Source organism: Sus scrofa, chromosome 6 (assembly GCF_000003025.6).
Source record: "Sus scrofa isolate TJ Tabasco breed Duroc chromosome 6, Sscrofa11.1, whole genome shotgun sequence".
Classification (NCBI taxonomy): Eukaryota; Metazoa; Chordata; class Mammalia; order Artiodactyla; family Suidae; genus Sus; species Sus scrofa.
The window spans coordinates 131775309-131793348 of record NC_010448.4 but is presented as its reverse complement, the minus strand read 5'-3'; the positions used below and the strand labels follow the sequence as shown (position 1 = coordinate 131793348).

The 18040-nt window shown below is 32.3% G+C and overlaps 1 protein-coding gene across 49 annotated transcripts in view; it reads left to right on the top strand.

Annotated features, from left to right (window-relative positions):
- ADGRL2 (adhesion G protein-coupled receptor L2) overlaps positions 1-18040 on the top strand; it is a 639025-nt gene that overhangs the window by 572758 nt on the left and 48227 nt on the right. For 27 of the 49 annotated variants that reach the window (XR_002345121.1, XM_021096393.1, XM_021096387.1 and 24 more), the window contains one exon: positions 12103-12212. Coding sequence is in view for 47 of the 49 variants with exons in the window: in XM_021096393.1 (XP_020952052.1) it covers positions 12103-12212 (110 nt within the window). In the remaining 2 variants the exon portion in view is untranslated. Of the gene's footprint in view, positions 1-12102; positions 12213-17330; positions 17343-18040 lie in introns of all 49 variants that reach the window. The other 22 variants (XR_002345120.1, XM_021096376.1, XM_021096375.1 and 19 more) reach the window with 1 other exon arrangement.

Sequence of the window (18040 nt, the reverse complement as noted above, 5' to 3'; positions counted from 1 at the left end):
ACCCTCAATTAAATATAGAAGAATAAGAATTCCAATTTAGGAAGTCTTTATTGAGTGAACACTTTTTGCCCTGAATCGGACTATGCATTCCAATGGATTTGAAGGAAGCCTAACAGCATCTAACTGAAGAGGTAAAACTAGGGTCTTAGAAACAGCAAAGGCATGAGACCTGGTACAATAAAGTGCCCAGCACCCTTTGGGGTGTTTGGAAAAAGAATATAAACAAAAACATAAGGAGTTTACAGCTTAATTTTAAACATGGAAAATACCTGGTGAGTTAAATAACACCTACATGAAAAACATAGAAGAGATGCCACAAAGCAGAATATGATTAATTGACAAATTAACTATATAAACAGTTACTGCCATAGGGAAAGAAGAGAAGGATCACTTCAGGTTTGGGTCATCAAAGAAGAATTTAATACTGTTAGGCCATCATAGTTGATGCGTTGGCTTTCTCTACACCTCCTCCTTAGCAGATGCTTCATACAAATGCATGTCCCTAAAAGGCATGCATAAAGGGCCTCACTGTGAGCTGGAAAATAGGAGTTCCTCAGGCTATTAGCCTAGTGTCCTAAGTTCTAAAAATGTTCTACTTCAGAAGACGAGATCCTGCAGACAGTTCTTTGTATAAGGAAGAAATGGTTCAAGAAGTATATGTAGACAGTAATTTTTGTGAGAATTCTGTTCAGAGGCATCTCTCTAAATTAGAAAGAGCAACATAAGGAAAACAGTAATAGTTTTCATTTAGCACAGAGTTAATATTAGGTAATTAATAGAAAAAGATTCGTGAGTTACAGAATAGTTGCGTAGCATTTTGTTTTCCAGACGGGAGTTTTCACTTTGGTGACCACATGGAGAAATGTTTTAATGTTATAATGTTGTATTATTTAATTCTATGTATTTTCCTGTCCTCCAACATTAATTTATTAATTCAGTTTTTACTAAGATATTGCTTAGTTGTACTTTTGTGTCCCCTTTTACACAAAATACCTTTGTATATTTGTTTATAAACTGTATCACGTGTTTTACTACCAAAATATCTTATAAATTGCATGAGGAAAGTAAATTACTGTAAAATAAAAGTAATAGTAAGAAAAGTGCATTTAACTGAAAAGCAAGTTCGATGAGGAAATAATAGTACTAAAAGTCATGACAAATTTTATTCTCATTTTGAGTAAAGAATAGCAGTGCTTTCTTACCTCTTGATAAAAAAACCCAAGCACTTATGTCATTTTAATAAAAAATGAAAAACTTTTCCAGAGACAGTTAAAAACTTTAACAAAAAGTACTTTATCTTAACTTTTGCATAGATGGAAAAATTTTAAAAGCACAGTGCTGAAAGTATTATGATTTTATTTCCATGCTTTCATTTTGATTATATAGGAAGTTCTGTGAACATTTGTTGTTGTACTATAATCAAAGTGAGGTCTGTAAAAGCAGAAATTATATTAGCTGTCAATTAGCCTAGAAATTTGTTTCTTTTATATGCAGAGATTTATAATACTGACTCAATGACATCCCATGAAGCATCTTGGGAGGTAGGAAAAAAATATTTATGGCATAATTTTCCTGTTTGTCAAAATCACATTCAAACCAGGAAGTCATCTTAAAGGTGAATTTAAAATAGCAACCCCAAAATCCAGTTTCATCAGTTTTGCCCTCTAAAACTCCTTTTAGTTGCAGGTTCTTTTGCATTATTTCAAACTCTAATCCTCTGAGCGGATAATTAACAGACCAAAAAAGCCATTTGTGGGAAAGGAGCCATAAGGGCGAAAATGTTTCTTCACAGAATGATCTTTAAGAAGTAAATAATTACAAAAGGACAAGATTTGGGATGACCATTCTAAATCTGAAGATAATTAGAAAGAAAGAGTATGAAACTCAAAATGCTTGGCGTGTACAACAATTCTCATATCATAACAAGACTAATTAAATATTTAGAAACCAAAAATCCCCTCACAATTTGAAGAAAAATAACCCACGACAAAAGGGTCTGTAACTTTACAGATAATTAGCAAGGGTTATAGGAAGGAAAAAACATCACAGATTGGCTCCAAGGCTCTGCAAGGTCATGTCTTATTATGCTGTGTCTTTTATATGGTCTGGTAACAAGTTTCTTGCTAATTTAATCTAACTAGGCCATCCCATAGCGATTTCTCAGTTCCCTTGTTAAAAATGTGATAGTTTCTGCAAGTGCAAACTATTGTAGGTTAACATTTTTATAAATAATTGCTCCTAATTGATACAGGTATAATAATTTTTTGAATTATTAAAAGCAGAGGTCTTGAAAATTTGGACTCAGAAGTTATATTTCTAAAGTATTTCAAATTTTATAGTTTTTAATCCCCACTTAAATTATCTTGTTCCTTTTATTAAGTAGTTGGACCTGATGACCCTGTGAATGAAACTTAGTCTCAATGGCATGCTTTGTAAATAAATATTTCTTATTTTGCTAATAAAAGCAAGTGCATTTATGTTGAATGTGCATTTCTGCAAACGAGATTTTTGTACTGCATTAATAAGGCTCTGAGTGAGTCAAGCCTAATTTGCATTAAACTGACCCCAAGGTCCAGTAAAAACTGCAAGGAATTTCAAAGGTTTCCAAAACATAGAAAGTTGTTTTTAGAAAATCAGCATTGCTGTTTCCAAATCCTTATTTTAGTAATTAATGTAGAATTTTTGAAGATTTTTTATTTTGAGTTTCTAAGATACAACTTTATAAGTACTAAAGTGTGCATCCTTTGTGGTTTTAATTCCTGACACACAATAATTTTGGAAGCTACCATTTTTACGTTGTCCCTGTTTTCAGCATACTGAAAAATAGAAGGACAACCTTCTACCTATGAGCCTACCTGGGACTTTACTTCAAGCTTTTGTTGCTTTGCTATAGGTTACCTGATACTTATTTATGTTTTTGGCTTTCTATTTGTTATATGCTATATACTTTTTCAGTCAAATAGGTTTGTTTATATGTTGATCAGCCAGAAAGATATTTTGTATTTTAGCTTGTAGTTATTTAAATAATAAATTGATATTTTCTATACTGTTTTTCAGTACAGTTGCAAAGATTTACTCCCACTTGCAATTTTTTAAAAATTAGGACCATATTTCAAGATTTTGAAAGCATCAGTATATCAGAAACTGAACAAAATAAAAATATACTTTTTTTCCCAAATTATGTATACATGTATGTATCTATATTCAAGCATATTTTGATCATAATCAACAGATTCAAGTGATAACTTATTTCAATAATTCAACTTTATTTCAAAGATTTTAAAACCCTTTAAATATGTTATGATGCTTAGTGTATAATATCCTAACATGCTTAAGGAATTAAATACTGTATGATGGATAGAAATCTTCTGGATTACACAAATTATTAAATAAATTATGAGACCATAGTTATGTGACAAATGGGAACATTACTTTAGAACACCTCTGTTTTACCATATTAATTACACATCACTTAGCTTCCTAATGTTATGTTTACCCAGCAATTAGTTAGGCTCACAAATCATCATTAATAAATATTTAAAGAAAGCAGGACCTACTTTCCTTAGCTCTACATAATGGAAGTTTTGATGATAAAAGAGCATTTCATAATATAATTTAAAAGTAAAAGGTTTGATTTAACATCAACTCAGTTTTCCTCTTTCATCTGTGAGGATGATTGTAACCTTGTACCTTGGAGTATATTCCTTTTATCCCTTCAGTTTATTTGATTACTTTGAGCAAATTTATTTAGGAACTTAACTATTCATGTTTTAAGGTAGTCTGCTATGTGCATTAAAAAATATTTTAAAATTTGTACCTCAAAAGACAGGGATTTTAGTGCCTAGATATTGCATTCCTTGGTCATTTGAAATTGTTAGTGCATAAAAATGTGATTTGGAAGTTAAAAGGTACCTCCCTCCCCCACCTCTTAAGTAGATCTGTCTCCTTAGTGTTGTATTATTGGCTTTCATGATACAGAACTGTGTCCAATTTGACAGAATTCTCTTAAGATTCAGGTACAGCTGATTTAAGCAGAATTGGATATTTAATATTTATTTTTTACTGTGTGTCTGTTTACAAACAAAATAGTCAAGTTAATCATTCCTTATTATTTCATTCATTCAGAAGCAAATTACTTAATTCCTAGTATGTGTCAGGCACATAGTCTCCTCTGGTAAAAATTTATAAGTTGACAGTGTGCTTTTTCTTTCTTTTATTTTTTGCCCTTTGTGGTGATGTTTCTAAATTTTAAAAATTGGTGTTCTTGAAGAAAATAAAATTTATTTATTGACGTAATAAGTTTTGTGGTAACTAAGGCTCAGAATGAATATTATTCCTATTCCGTTAGTTAGAGAATGGGTTCCTGACATCAGCTTATAGTTGTTCTGTTCAGTTAGAAGATACAGTTCCCCATGTGGATGTGGTTTAAATTCTTCCAGAGTGCTCCTGTGAATGTTTCTGTTTATATTTGGTGCTTTGGAAGGGAGTATCATTACATATTACCCTAGTACCTTAAAAGAGTTTATTTATCTCCAGAAAGTGAGCAGTTTTAACTAAGGTAGAAGGTAACAGGAAAGAAACAGACCTGTTATTTTATAATTGAATTAAAAACAATAACAGATGCCACTAAGAGACTGAAATTGTTGAAGCAGTCTTTACTGAACATACATTCTCAGTAAAGAATTGGACTAATTCTAGAGGATGATTCCAAATTTCAGCCAACATTAATTTTTAGTTTCTGTCATAATATACTGAGCTTTTCTGTTGAATGCTGGAGTATTTGTTCAAGTCGGTAGATTTTGCATTTTTAATCTTCCTTAGAACTGTGGTGAATAATGGCCCCTGGCAGGAGATAATGAAATTTTCGTAATTTATATTTTCAAGCTGAAGCTTCAATTGAAAATGGCATCCTATGGCCTGGAGACATAGCTCTAGTGCAGGTTTCAGGGGAGATGCAATAATAATTCAGTGCCATCGAGATGAGGAATGATGGGACAGTGAAGAAGTAATTTAAGGAAGAAAAGAGAATGTACCAAAGCTTTATTGTAGCATATCTAATGATCTGCTGAAGATTCCCAATGGTTTTTGGAGCATGACTGGAGAAACTAATGTTATCTTGCCAAAACAGAAGCTCCTGCTTAATCAGCAGAACAAGACTATTGATTAAAACACCTCTCAAAATAGATTACACAGAGAATCTCATCTCCATACTTTTTGCACTTGGTAAAGTGTAATAATGAGCATAAGATAATCAAAAAAAGGGTAAAAGCAATTCGTTGGGCATTGTACAATTCAAGATGCAAGTTGGAAAGGAAACAAATTTGCATGGCTAGTTCAGCTTGATTCTAAAGCCATACACAGGAAATCATGGGTGGTATAGGGACTACTCTGGAAGAATAAAAGATGTTCTGCCCTGTGAAGGTTGTCAAATCTATGTTCCTCTTATATAAGGAAGTATTTACTGTTATTATTGATGTTTTTGTGGTTGGTAGTAATTCATATTTGTTGAGAGATTGTGCAAAGAGTTTACTTGCATTATCCTATTTAACCTTAACGACAAGCTTCTAAAGCAAGTATTAAGGTTTACAGATGAGAACGCTAAGACTGAAAGGTTTAATACATTGCTTATGGACTCACAGTTAAGTAGTAAGCAGCAGGGCTGGAACTGAATCTCCAATTCTATTTTATTCTAAAACCTCAGCTTTTAAACACTAATCTCCCTAATTAGCAAATAATTTTGCTTCTGAGTCCAATGGTATGCTATATCGGTGATTTTTATACAGTTTATTCTCAGATTATAAGAAGTAATATGTGCATTGTTCCTTTCATTTATAGTTTTAAAATATTAAGGAAAAGCAGCATATTAATAGTTTGCGTTATTAATATTTCACTAGTGGTGAAGCACTACTGTCCCCAAAATACGATAGTGTGTCTTCAAAATACTGCTGTTAACCTGTGCATAATGTCTAAGTAATTTTCATATACTAATATGTAAATTAGTAATAATAATACACATTTATAAGATGCATTTTTCTAGACATCTTAATTTCAGAAAACCTTTGGAATATCTTAAAATTTATTGAAAAAAATAAAATTTATTAAAACCTGAGAGCATTGACTACATCTGGAAGATAAAATAGACTTTTAATACTCTTGACTTCCTATCATCTGCTAATTGTGATGGTTAAGAGATTTACTGGACATTCCTTAAAGTATTTTTTTTCTGCATACTGTGCACTAACCTGAACAATATCATGAACTTCAAATATTACACTCTTATTTTGCTAAGAAGCAAATATATTGGTATTCCCTTGTGCATGGGAAGTAAATTAATAGACTGTTAATCTCCAATTTTTTTCTTTAGCTTTTGAGATGTACATTTTCCTTTATTTTTTTGAATGTAATTTTTTTCGCATTTTGAGTAGAAAGACTTACAGAATGAATTTTTAAGTAATTTTTAAAATTCAGATTTTTTTTTTTGTTCCATTTAAAATAGCTCTCCAGCCTATTAAGTAGAGCTTAGGATTTTCTATGTTGTGATTGATGGCTTCTGTGATTAAAATGTAAGTTTTATGAATATTAATATCAGAAATAATACTTTTATTCTGGTATTTCAACTTGATAATGTTACCAAACATTTTTTATTGGATTTATTTTAGTTACATATGGAATTCTCGGATGTTATATTCTATATATATATTTATTAGATTAGAAAATTAGGGGAAGAAATATTTAAGATGAAAGAAAGTTGCAAACTAAAATAATGTATAGAAATAGTATTAGGTAATATTTATTTCATGGTGCTTTTAAACCAGTGATATGAGATAATGATTAGCCTTTTATCTATATCTGCCAACTTTTGGAAATTTTTGAAAATGTGGTTAGAATATTAAAAATGATTAAATGCTTAGAGTTTGAGTGTTATATAGATTTATACTTACTTATGAGGTGGTAAGTTATACATTGTATTTCAGAAATTGCTTAGAAGTTAATTATTTGAAAGGAATCCCTCTATACCCCTTGAGTTCTTTCTCAAAATAATTATATAGTATAATGTTTTCCTATAGTTGTCACTTTATTAAAATTTATTTGAATAAATAAAGGTTGAATATAGAAAAATTTGCAGTGCTTACAGTGTATCTTGTTTTGGTTCCTGTTATTTTTAATGATATCTTCCTTCTAGGAAACATAGTATATTTTATGGATTGCCAACTTTTTTTATTTTTAGATTTATTTAGTTTTAGAAATTTCCATTAGCCAGGAAGAGATTATATTTTCCTTCTGTTGTTGAAAATAGGCTTACGTGCGATGTGTATGTACCTAGAGACTGTATTTATTTAGACTCCTCAGATTAGGAATTTATAAATAGCCTGCTGGCTCAAAATTAGAGCAACTAAAACCCTTGATTCTTATGATTAAAATTAGCAAGAGAACTTAAGTTAACATTATAAACTATATTATGTACATGCTCCATGAATCAGACTCATCACTAACTGACTTTTTTTTTTTTTTTTTTTGGTCTTTTGCCATTTCTTGGGCCGCTCCCGCGGCATATGGAGGTTCCCAGGCTACGGGTCCAATCGGAGCTGTTGCTGCCGGCCTACACCAGAGCCACAGTAACATGGAACCTGAGCTGCGTCTGCAACCCACACTACAGCTCACAGCAATGCTAGATCCTTAACCCACTGAGCAAGGCCAGGGATCGAACCCAGAACCTCATGGTTCCCAGTCGGATTTGTTAACCACTAAGCCACAACGGGAACTCCACTAACTGACTTTCTGTTTCACTTGCATTGTATTAAGATTTATAGAGCAAAAGCATGTATTTCCACATATAATCTATTCTTTACTAAAATATCTAAACCTGTCTATAACACAGTGATCTTCATAGATCAGAATGACTAGCAGAGCTGCTTGAAGCATAGATTGCTGGGTACTAGCCACCAGCATTTCTGAGGCTGTTGTGTTTGGTTGGGGCTTGAAAATGGATTTCTAATAAGTTCCTAGTTGATGCTGGGGTAGCTGATCTGAGGACCACATTTTGAGAACCAGTGCTTTAACTGTCCTAACTCATCTGTGCATCCTTACAAATATCAGACAAAGTAAGGTCAGTTTTAAAAGTTGAAGTGTTTTATTTAGGATGACAGTACTTGAATTTCCTTCAAGTTGTAATTCAAGTCCACCTATTTAAAAGCCCAATTTTTCCTCTTCTGCCTTGTCTCATTCATGCTGAATTTTAATTTTTCACATTTAAGGAAAGTATAGCTTTTTAACGTAATGTTTCCATTTGTTAGTATTAAAATATACTGATACTTTAGTTGTTAATATAGCCATACCTTTACTGATAAATCTTTTTCTCTGGAGGAAGAGAAACTCAAGCAAGGAACTGTGCTCAGGTGTAAGGATGCAAAGCAACTGAATGTCTTTTCCTTTCTTGGCTTAGTGGTGACTTTTCATTTTCATTAGAATGAAAATTTGAAGCAGAGCAGTTGGTGGGAATTTACATTGCTTCTGTGGCTCATTGCTTTCTCTTTCCCTATCTTCTTAAATAATAGCAGTTTACAGTGTTTTACAATCTTATCGAGTGTATGGGTTAGGAATTTTTGGATTTTTCTTAGTACTAACAGCTCACACTGTTTTTTTCTTTAACTTTTGTCCTCACACTTTCTGTATTTGGAAGTCTGTACATCAAAGAATGTACAGGGTTTTTTTTATTGTCATCATTTGGACCTCTAAAATTTTAAGTTTTCTTTCCCATGAATCAAAATACCAGTATGCAAATCTGTTATCCTTATACCTTTGTGTTCCTATTTTTTTCTGACCCTTTCCTACTTTAGCACCCGAATTCTTTTTTTTCTCAAGATTAATTTCTTGCAGTTATGATATAAAAATAAACATTTTTCACATATTGGGAGACCATGAATTATAGAATCTATATAATTTCATTTGTAGGAACTCCATTAAGTCTCCTTACCTTCAATTTTAACTTAAAAATATGGCCATAAAATTTACACTTTTTGCTGTCTTAAAGTGAATGCTTTGTACAGTATGATTATTAAAAGAAATAGAAATTATGAGGTTGACATAAATTATTATAATTGCTTTTGACATTAATTTGAACTAGTAATTGTGGTCAGGTGAGTAATTCAGAGTTGGTCAGAAAAAGAGTAAATATGAGCAATTATTTTTCATTTTATAGTGTTGTCTTTTAAATAAATTTTTTTTTTTTTTTTTGCTTTTTGTCTTTTCAGGGCCGCACCTGGGGCATATGGAGGTTTCCAGGCTAGGGGTCTAATCAGATCTGTAGCCACTGGCCTACACCACAGCCACAGCAATGCTGGATCCTTAACCCACTGAACAAGGCCAGGGATCGAACTCACCACCTCATGGTTCCTAGTCAGATTAATTTCTGCTGCACCACGACGGGAACTCCGTTTTTATTTTTATTTTTATTTTTTTGTCTTTTTGCCTTTTCTAGGGCTGCTCCGTTTTTATTTTTATTTATTTATTTATTTTTATTTTTATTTTTATTTTTTTGTCTTTTTGCCTTTTCTAGGGCTGCTCCTGCAGCATATGAAGGTTCCCAGGCTAGGGGTCCAATCGGAGCTGTAGCCGCCGGCCTACGCCAGAGCCACAGCAACGTGGGATCCGAGCCGCGTCTGCAACCTACACCACAGCTCACAGCAATGCCGGGTCCTTAACCCACTGAGCAAGGGCAGGGAACGAACCCGCAGCCTCATGGTTTCTAGTCGGATTCGTTAACCACTGTGCCACGACGGGAACTCCGGGAACTCCGCTTTTAAATAAAATTTAATGGATACCAGACTGATTATTCCTTGTATATGCCCCACAAACATATTGTAACATTGAAAAATAAAAAAATATTTTACACCCCTTATTAAAATCATATCTATTCATCTGATCTAGGTTGAACAATTCCTGGAAAAATCTTCAGTGTATTCTTTAGTTTTGAAAAAATAATCTAATTCCCAAATCCTTTGAGTAACTTCCTCCTTCACCTTAGTCCAAAGTCCTTGGGGCTCTGGGTCCATTTCAACCATTTGTCTCTCCTATTCTTGGTTCGTTGGTGTGAGGAGGCTTCAGTGGGAAGGAAAGTTTGATGAAGTATGTGGATAGTTTACTCACAATTGGAATTGTTATTTTAGGGGATTTCTATCATGAATATATTTCAAATATATATTAAAACCACTTACAATTTGGCAGGGCTTTGTCAGTGGCCATAAAATGTATAGAGAGGATATATATGAAAGAGATTTCTAACTCAGGAGTTTAGATTCCTTTGCTTCTGAGAGGCGTGAGGGTGAGATAAAGGGAAGATCTTTGTAGGTACGAGTAAGTACAAGCAAGGGAATGAAAGGATTTTCATTTTTGTTGGGGACTGGGTTAGTGGTTGAGAATTTCTGAGATTAGGAAATTTTAAAAAGCAGCAAAGAACTCTTGTTGCTATAAAATTTAAGAAGAAAATGAAACAGTTGAAATGTTTGACATTGATCTATTGAGAAATCTTAAATCCATCTGCTGTTTAAAATTTTAGGATATGAAATTTGCTCTGTGATTCATGTTAAAATAATTCATTTACTTTAAATGGAGAAGCACTGGCAAATTTCTTTAAATGGTTGAACATGATGTTTGTTGTACAAGAATGTGACACCGCATCATTTACATTATCTGTCCAATATATAAAATAATAAAAATTATTTTATATATTTTTAAAAAATATGGCATACAACATTATAATCATGATAAAAGTTTCAGTTTAATATGTGTACAATTTAAGTTATAATATATTTAATATTTTAGTCTTCCATTTGAAGTTCATTTTATTATATCTTGACCTATAAAATTTACCCATTTGATCCTGTAGAATTTTTCAGGTCTTTCTGCTCCTCAAGAAGAATTAATCTGGTTTGAATTGAAGTGACTTGAAGGTGCATGGCTTACATACCTACCCCTCTAACACAGTTCTCCTTCCACTGCCCTTTAGTGTGCTCAAAACTGGGCTCCTTTTTCCTTCTTTGTTTTCCATTTCATAGTCTAGTTAGTTAATGCACTATATAAAATGTCTGGTATTCATAATATTTTAAGTAAATCTTATTCTGTCTGCTTTGTCCTCCTAATGAATATACTATCAGAAAATATAATAAAAACCCTGCAAACATTACATTCCATTGGGTTGTTATCAAGTTAAATTATAAAGGAAATAGTTCTTGCTTTTTGCAGAAGATCATTTGGACAGATTCATAGAACTTAAATAAATATTATCTTGCCTAGAATTCTGACCTAATTCTAATAATCTCAGTGAATTAATGACAACACAAAAATACGAAAAAAAAACTTTCTATAGGAATAAATAGGGCATTCTAGGCATCTTGTTAATGACATGGTTTTAATGTTGTATTTCAAGGAGTACTAATTTTTAAGAATAGAATTCACAGTCACATCATATGAATAATATAAGAATATTAATCTATGAAAATAGTAAGAGTAACACAATGCTTAGATACTCGATGCGTGCCAGACACTAAACTAAATGCTTTAAATCCAATCTATCATTTATGTAGGCCATAGCTTGGTTTCTGGTATTCAAGAGTGTGTAAGTACTTGGCTGTAATAAAAAACTTAACACAAAACGATTTGGAGGATAAACGTAAAAACCTAGCTCTTCCTTTGTTTTAAGACGTTGTCAAAACTATTCAATTTGTAACTGTTTTGCTAACCAGTCCATTTTTTAACTACAATTTTAATTCTTAACTATGGCGAGTATCCAGATAAGGTTTTTTTTAGTACGTGTTGAATATATCCAGAAGTCCATTTAAAATTTATACTAGAATAATAGAGAACTGTGAGCAATTTTCTTTGTATTTTGAGTTAAAATTCAGTTTGGCTCATGATCCAGAACTATTACAACATAAAGAAAATAGGACTTCTATAACTCTTTAGAGCAACCTAATATTGGTTGAATTTTTTTTAATGTACTAGTTGCTTGAAGAAAGTGTGAATCCATTTTCTCTTATATTCCTTTACTGGCAATAAACAAATACATTATTAAGTCACACAAGTTTGATTTGTTTTGTCTTCCAGGTGCAACAATCGAACACAGTGTATAGTAGTTACTGGGTCAGATGTGTTTCCTGATCCATGTCCTGGAACATACAAATATCTTGAGGTCCAATATGAATGTGTCCCTTACAGTAAGTATGAAGTCTGTATTTTTCACTTTCTGCAGCATTCCTCATTGATACTGAAAGACGACCCATGTGAAAGAAGCATATGTTTATGGCCTTCAGAACTATTATGCATGCAGAGCACTAACAGAGTCGGGCCTCCAATTAGCTTCATGAAGTGTGGAAGGGAGCCATAGTGTGATGCTGGCCAAGTGTCTGTCTGCGTTCTTAAGTGTTTGGCTTTTAAGGCTAGTGTTTTTCCAGAAAACAAACTTGAATTAGCTATTCAATAGGGCAGATAGAAATCTGTACTTTTGCCCAATACCAGTTGCTGACAAATTGGTTTGGCTCACAGTTTTCTAAAGAAGGAATTGACTTCAGTTTTAATCATGAGCTACTTGAATGGCTACCTGCTGTTGTGGTAACTTTAATGCCTGGTAAAAGCTACCATTGCAATAACTGAGGCAAGTGATTTTCTTTTGGTCCCTTGTCCTTAAGAGAACACTTTTTTTAAACCAGATTCAGTGATGAAATTTTAACACTAAGTAAAATAGATGTAACAAAACCTTGCCACAAATTTTTATTTTAAATTTTGTGGTATCCATCTTTAGTAAGAGCATATAGAGGAATACTTAAAACTCAAATGGAAATTTCAGAAGTAGGCTTCAGCTAATGCTGTTAATTCTGTGTAGTTTTCATCTCAGAATTCATACTTTTAAATTGTATTGTGTGTTTTTAAAAGGAAAAAAAAATTAGATAACTAAAAAGGTGAAGTACATTACCTAATGTTCATCAGTTAATTTGTTTGATATTGTTCTTGTCGTCTTTGCTTTTTACATTGGAAAAAAACATGTTATATCACCCCTTATTCATAGATATTTGAATTAAACATTCTTTAGCAGCGATTTTATTGATTTGCTGGAGGAGGACTTCCCTCCTTAAAAAAGATGGACTCAAACGAAAGAATGAAACTGCTTTTTCCAGAACCTTAAAAATCAGATCACTAGTTCTGATGGGTTCATCTATTCAAACTATTGATATTTCTAAAACCAAAGGGCTGATTTTAGCCAGATATACCGTGTCTAATAAAGTAATAATACATTCTTACACATCCTGTGAAGGCACTCTCTCTTCTCTGCCTGCAGTTTTGATAAATTGGCTTTTTGTGGGCTATCAGTTAAAGGCCAAACACAGATTATCTTTTCTTTTCATTCCTGCTCTGTGTTCCTGTGTTACTGTGCAATGGATGCTTTTTATGTTTTCAGTATTTTCTATACTATTTGTAGGACTGGAAGCCTACTGAGTACCCTGATCTTTCGATTGTTTCTCCTGTGTGTAGAGTTGGTGGCTTACATAATCATTCTCCTGTGCCACTAGAGGAACATTGTATTCTTTTGAGCTAACCAAAATTTTGTTCCATAAAGTCACTTTTGCTTGGATTTAGCATGGTTTCTGTTCTCAAATTAGAAAAGGAGTACAGCATCCATTCCCAAACAGTGGAATCAGAGCTGCCAAGAATTGTTGTCTCTCTGGAGCCAGTTCCTGTAACCTAGTCTGTAGCTCAAGAACAGTGTTAAGAAAATATTATTTTCAGACTTTTAAGTGATTTCTTGCGCTGTTTAAGAAAGAAAAATGTGGATATCTTCTGGAACATCTAACTTTCAAAATTTTACTTTTTCAGTTCTCCAGAAGTATTATACATTGTGTACTAAACTTGCAAATAGCTATACTCAGAGAAGTATTTTTTTCTTTTTAGTTCTTGTCCTAAAAAAAAAAAGCAAAACCGCAGTAATTAATTTGCTGTTACCTTTCTAGATGTTTGCACGAGGCAGAAATAAGCCAATGCCTTTTTTAAAACTACTCCTTGATTAAGAATAGAAGTAATTAAAATTCCTATATACCGTACAGTAGTGACACACTATAAATTGCATGACCTTCACTAATATTATTATTAATGCAAAGGATCTTTTTAGATTGTTCTGATCTTACTTAGGACTGTGTGTCTCCTTAATCTCTTTTCTTCATTTTCCTGTCCTTTTGTTTCTTTTTGCTTCTGTCCATTATAACCATCCCTTATAACTGGTTTTATTTTAAGCTTCTAGCTTTCATTTTCTCCTTGTTTTAATAGTGTTTTGTTACATTGTAATATTTGCGTATTCTTTTGACACTTCACTTCATTGATAAAAACTGTCACCATCAGATACTATTTAGTGTGTGTCTCTTACCACCTGGCTTTATGCCAGTTTCTACCCAGAACAAATTTTATAGGAGCTTATCCATTCCAAACTGTTTCCCTCTTATTTAAAAAAATACTCAGAAAATTTCCATGATCTTTGAAAATCTTATAATAAAACTTATCAGTAGAGTACATTATAAATGCTGTTGTTTGTTTTACTTTATATGTTTATAGGCAGGCACATGTATTATATTTGATTAGTAATTGAATGAATGTGTGTTTAAAAGAAGTCATAAGGATCTTGTAGGATAAAGGAGAATAATGAGATTGGAATTTCCATATCCTACAGGCAGGATTGAGTTGTCATTTTTGTACCTTTTAATTTCAAATTATCATTAAGTTATTAAAATTATACCATAATTTCAGCTGTAAGTTTTATTTGAGGAAAAAATAACCATTACTAATTGAATAAATTATTAATGAATAAACATAAAATTGTTCAAAATGAAATAGTGTGTCACTTCAGATACAGAGTATGTAGGCTTTAGTTTGTGTGGGTCTATTTCTTGTTTTGCACAACCATGTTCTCCACTGATGTTAGTGGGTCATGTGCTTATGTTTGTTTTATAGAATAGTAAATACATTGTTATGAATTAATTTATACAGTCTCTTAAGACCAGTTGCAGTATATATTTGTAATGAAGAATGCTAATTTGATTAATTTTATTGTATTTTTATATTTTTCTGGGTTAATAGAATTTTGGCTGATTGGACAGATAGCTAACCTTTGGGTTTTCATAAAAATAATAATGTAAAAATATTTTGTTTTAAATATTTTTATTTTATACTCTTCATCAGTCATCAAAAATTTTATTTAATTATTGTTTTTATTTTTAACCTTCGAGTGTTACTTCTCAATTTTCATTAGATTATAAATTATATATCCATTTTGTTTTCTTTAATGTAAGTGATATCAGCTAAATCACAAATGAAGACTTTCTCATTTAATATTTTGCTCAGTAATGGCACTGTCATTTTAGTGTATCAAATAATAAAACAGGAATTTTCAATTAATGGAAAAAATATATACTACATCCTTTATTGAACTTAAGTTCTGTTTGAAATACATATTTTAAAATGTATTATTCCCATCCTTTGCATTTAATTGATTTATTTCAGTAAAATCATCCTTTCCTTAAAAAAAAAAAAAAGTATAGCTGTATATAAGGATAGTTTGAGAAGGCACAGCACTAATGATTTCTTTTATCCTCGTTTCCCCACCACGCCCTTCCGTTATTGATTCTAAGCAGGTATAATGTCGCTCTTCACTGAGGAGTAATTTTAGGACTAGTGCTTTACAAAAAAGAATTGTTCCATGTCAGTAACACTGAATTTCTTCTTTTTACTGGATATAGTCAGATTTATGCATTAATAGAGCAAGTATGTTTCCTGAAAGTAGTTAAATAGACCACATTGGATGGGGGGGGGGTGTCTTAATGCAGAAGGTTTCCTATTGCAAAAATATTTGTGCCATATGTTTCTCCCTAGGGTAATTTCAGGCGGTCAGCGATTAATCCTGATGAATTATTGTAATTTTAAAAAATTAATCAAGCTAAGGCATCTTAATGAAATGTGCAACTACAGTATCTTTGGGTAATCAGTTTGGAGATGCAGTATTAGCACACCCTAATGCATTTTAATAAGGGAAGAGAGAGAATGACAGACATTAATCTGGTCACTTTATGAAATTCAGGCAACATACTTCAAAGCCTATATACAATCTAAAATAGTATTTTATGGTTTGTAATTATTAGAATACTATTTACCAGCAAGAATCATATATAGCACCCTTCCTAACTGCATAATCCATTTCTTTAAACTTCTTAGAGGGAGGATTTTTATCTTCTGTAACTCTACTAATCAGGTTTGTTTTATGAAAGCATTTACCTTTTATGGGGTCTGTGGAATCAAGGTATTTGCTTTGAATGCTTGATATGATTGTTGTTGCATGCTAGCTTGCTTTTTGTGTAAACTGATGATGGTAGACAATGTCATAATAAGCTAACCATAATTCTTTCTTCCTTTTTCTCCTTGCCTACTGTGCTTGCTTTTTCCTTGTATGTATTTTGCTTACTTTTTTTAAAAATAGACTTAGTATTACAAGTTTGAAATATAAAATGTAAACAATTTACTAAGAATTTTATAATATGAAGTATACATAAATGCAAATAAGTAAATTTACTAATTATTAGTGGGGAAGAAAGGAACTACCTTACCCCACTCTTCAAAATAACTATTAAAATAGAGGAGGAGGTTTATATATTCCTGAAAAGGAGGCAAATTTTCTTGTAATTAAGGTGGACTTTCCTAGAAACAGAAAATTGAAACATGTACTGAGATACATAATTATATATTTCTTCTGACATAAATATTTTTGAAAGATGTAACATCCATTTTCATTAGATCTGACCTAAGCTTCAAAATTGATTTTTATAAAGATATTTCCCTGTTGTTATGCTTGCATAATTTTAGTCAGTTCACTAATGAGGTCATATGATAAAATAAGTGGGGGTGATACACCTGTGCATGCATTTGTGTCTATAGCAAAGTAAAACTTAAGAATGCTGAGTGACTTTGGAAAGGCAAGAGTATGTATACCATGCATTAGCGAAGAGTTTCATTATTTATTCAGGTACACTAAGTGAAGCAACATGCCAACATACTTGTATTGCCTCCTTAATCTACTAAAATGATTGATCAATGTTCTTTTATGTAACTTTAGTATCTTTCTCCTGCTAGGTTTTCCTGTTGTGTGTTTCTCTTTATCCAAAGTAGTGCAGCTCTTATTCTTCCTATATTTAGCATCTGTTACAAATTCAGTCTTAGACTAATAGTCAATTTATTTTAATCTTTTTTCTTTTTTCCTTGCACTTTTTTTTTTATTTTTCTTCCGATGCTTAAAATAGAAGTGGAGCAAAAAGGTAAATAACGTATACAGTTTGAACCCCAGCTCCCTGTTATGTGCCTTATGGATGTTACCTTCTCCCTTCCCTTCCCCCACAACACTCCTGACATTAAAGTATAATCAGCAGGATTTCATAAATGCACCTCATAAAGAAGTCGACTGTTGACAATGAAATTATGTGACTGCTAAATCTGGTGTTGGGGTCAAATTTCTGAAGTCGCGAGGGGGGAGCTGTCCTTTCTCTGTTCTTTTCACCTTTTATCTCTTTTTCTGACACCCTTGGATATTTTATTATTAAAGTGTCATCTTGCCTGGCTTCCAGAACCCACTCCATAGCATGCCATGGTTACAGGGTCTCCTGATCGTTTCATCACAGCTTTCCTTGTATTTACTTTTTTCTGCTTCTAATTGCATTTTCCGAATATTTACATTCCTTCAATTGAAGCACTTTTGTTTTCAGTCTGACTTCCGTAGAAGTTCTAAATAAGCCTTCACATTGGGTTTTTTGTTTTATTTTTGTGCTTTGCTTTTGGGGGCTTAGAAGGGGGTTAAGGGAGGGGGAGGGCACAACGTTTGGACTAAAATAAAGTACTTTGCTCCCTGTTATGCACAAAACTCAAAGTTTTAAAGCATAAATTACCAAATTATAAGATAAAAACACATAGCAAAAAATACCAATTGCAAGCTCAGTTATGAGTGATAAACTTAGGTTTT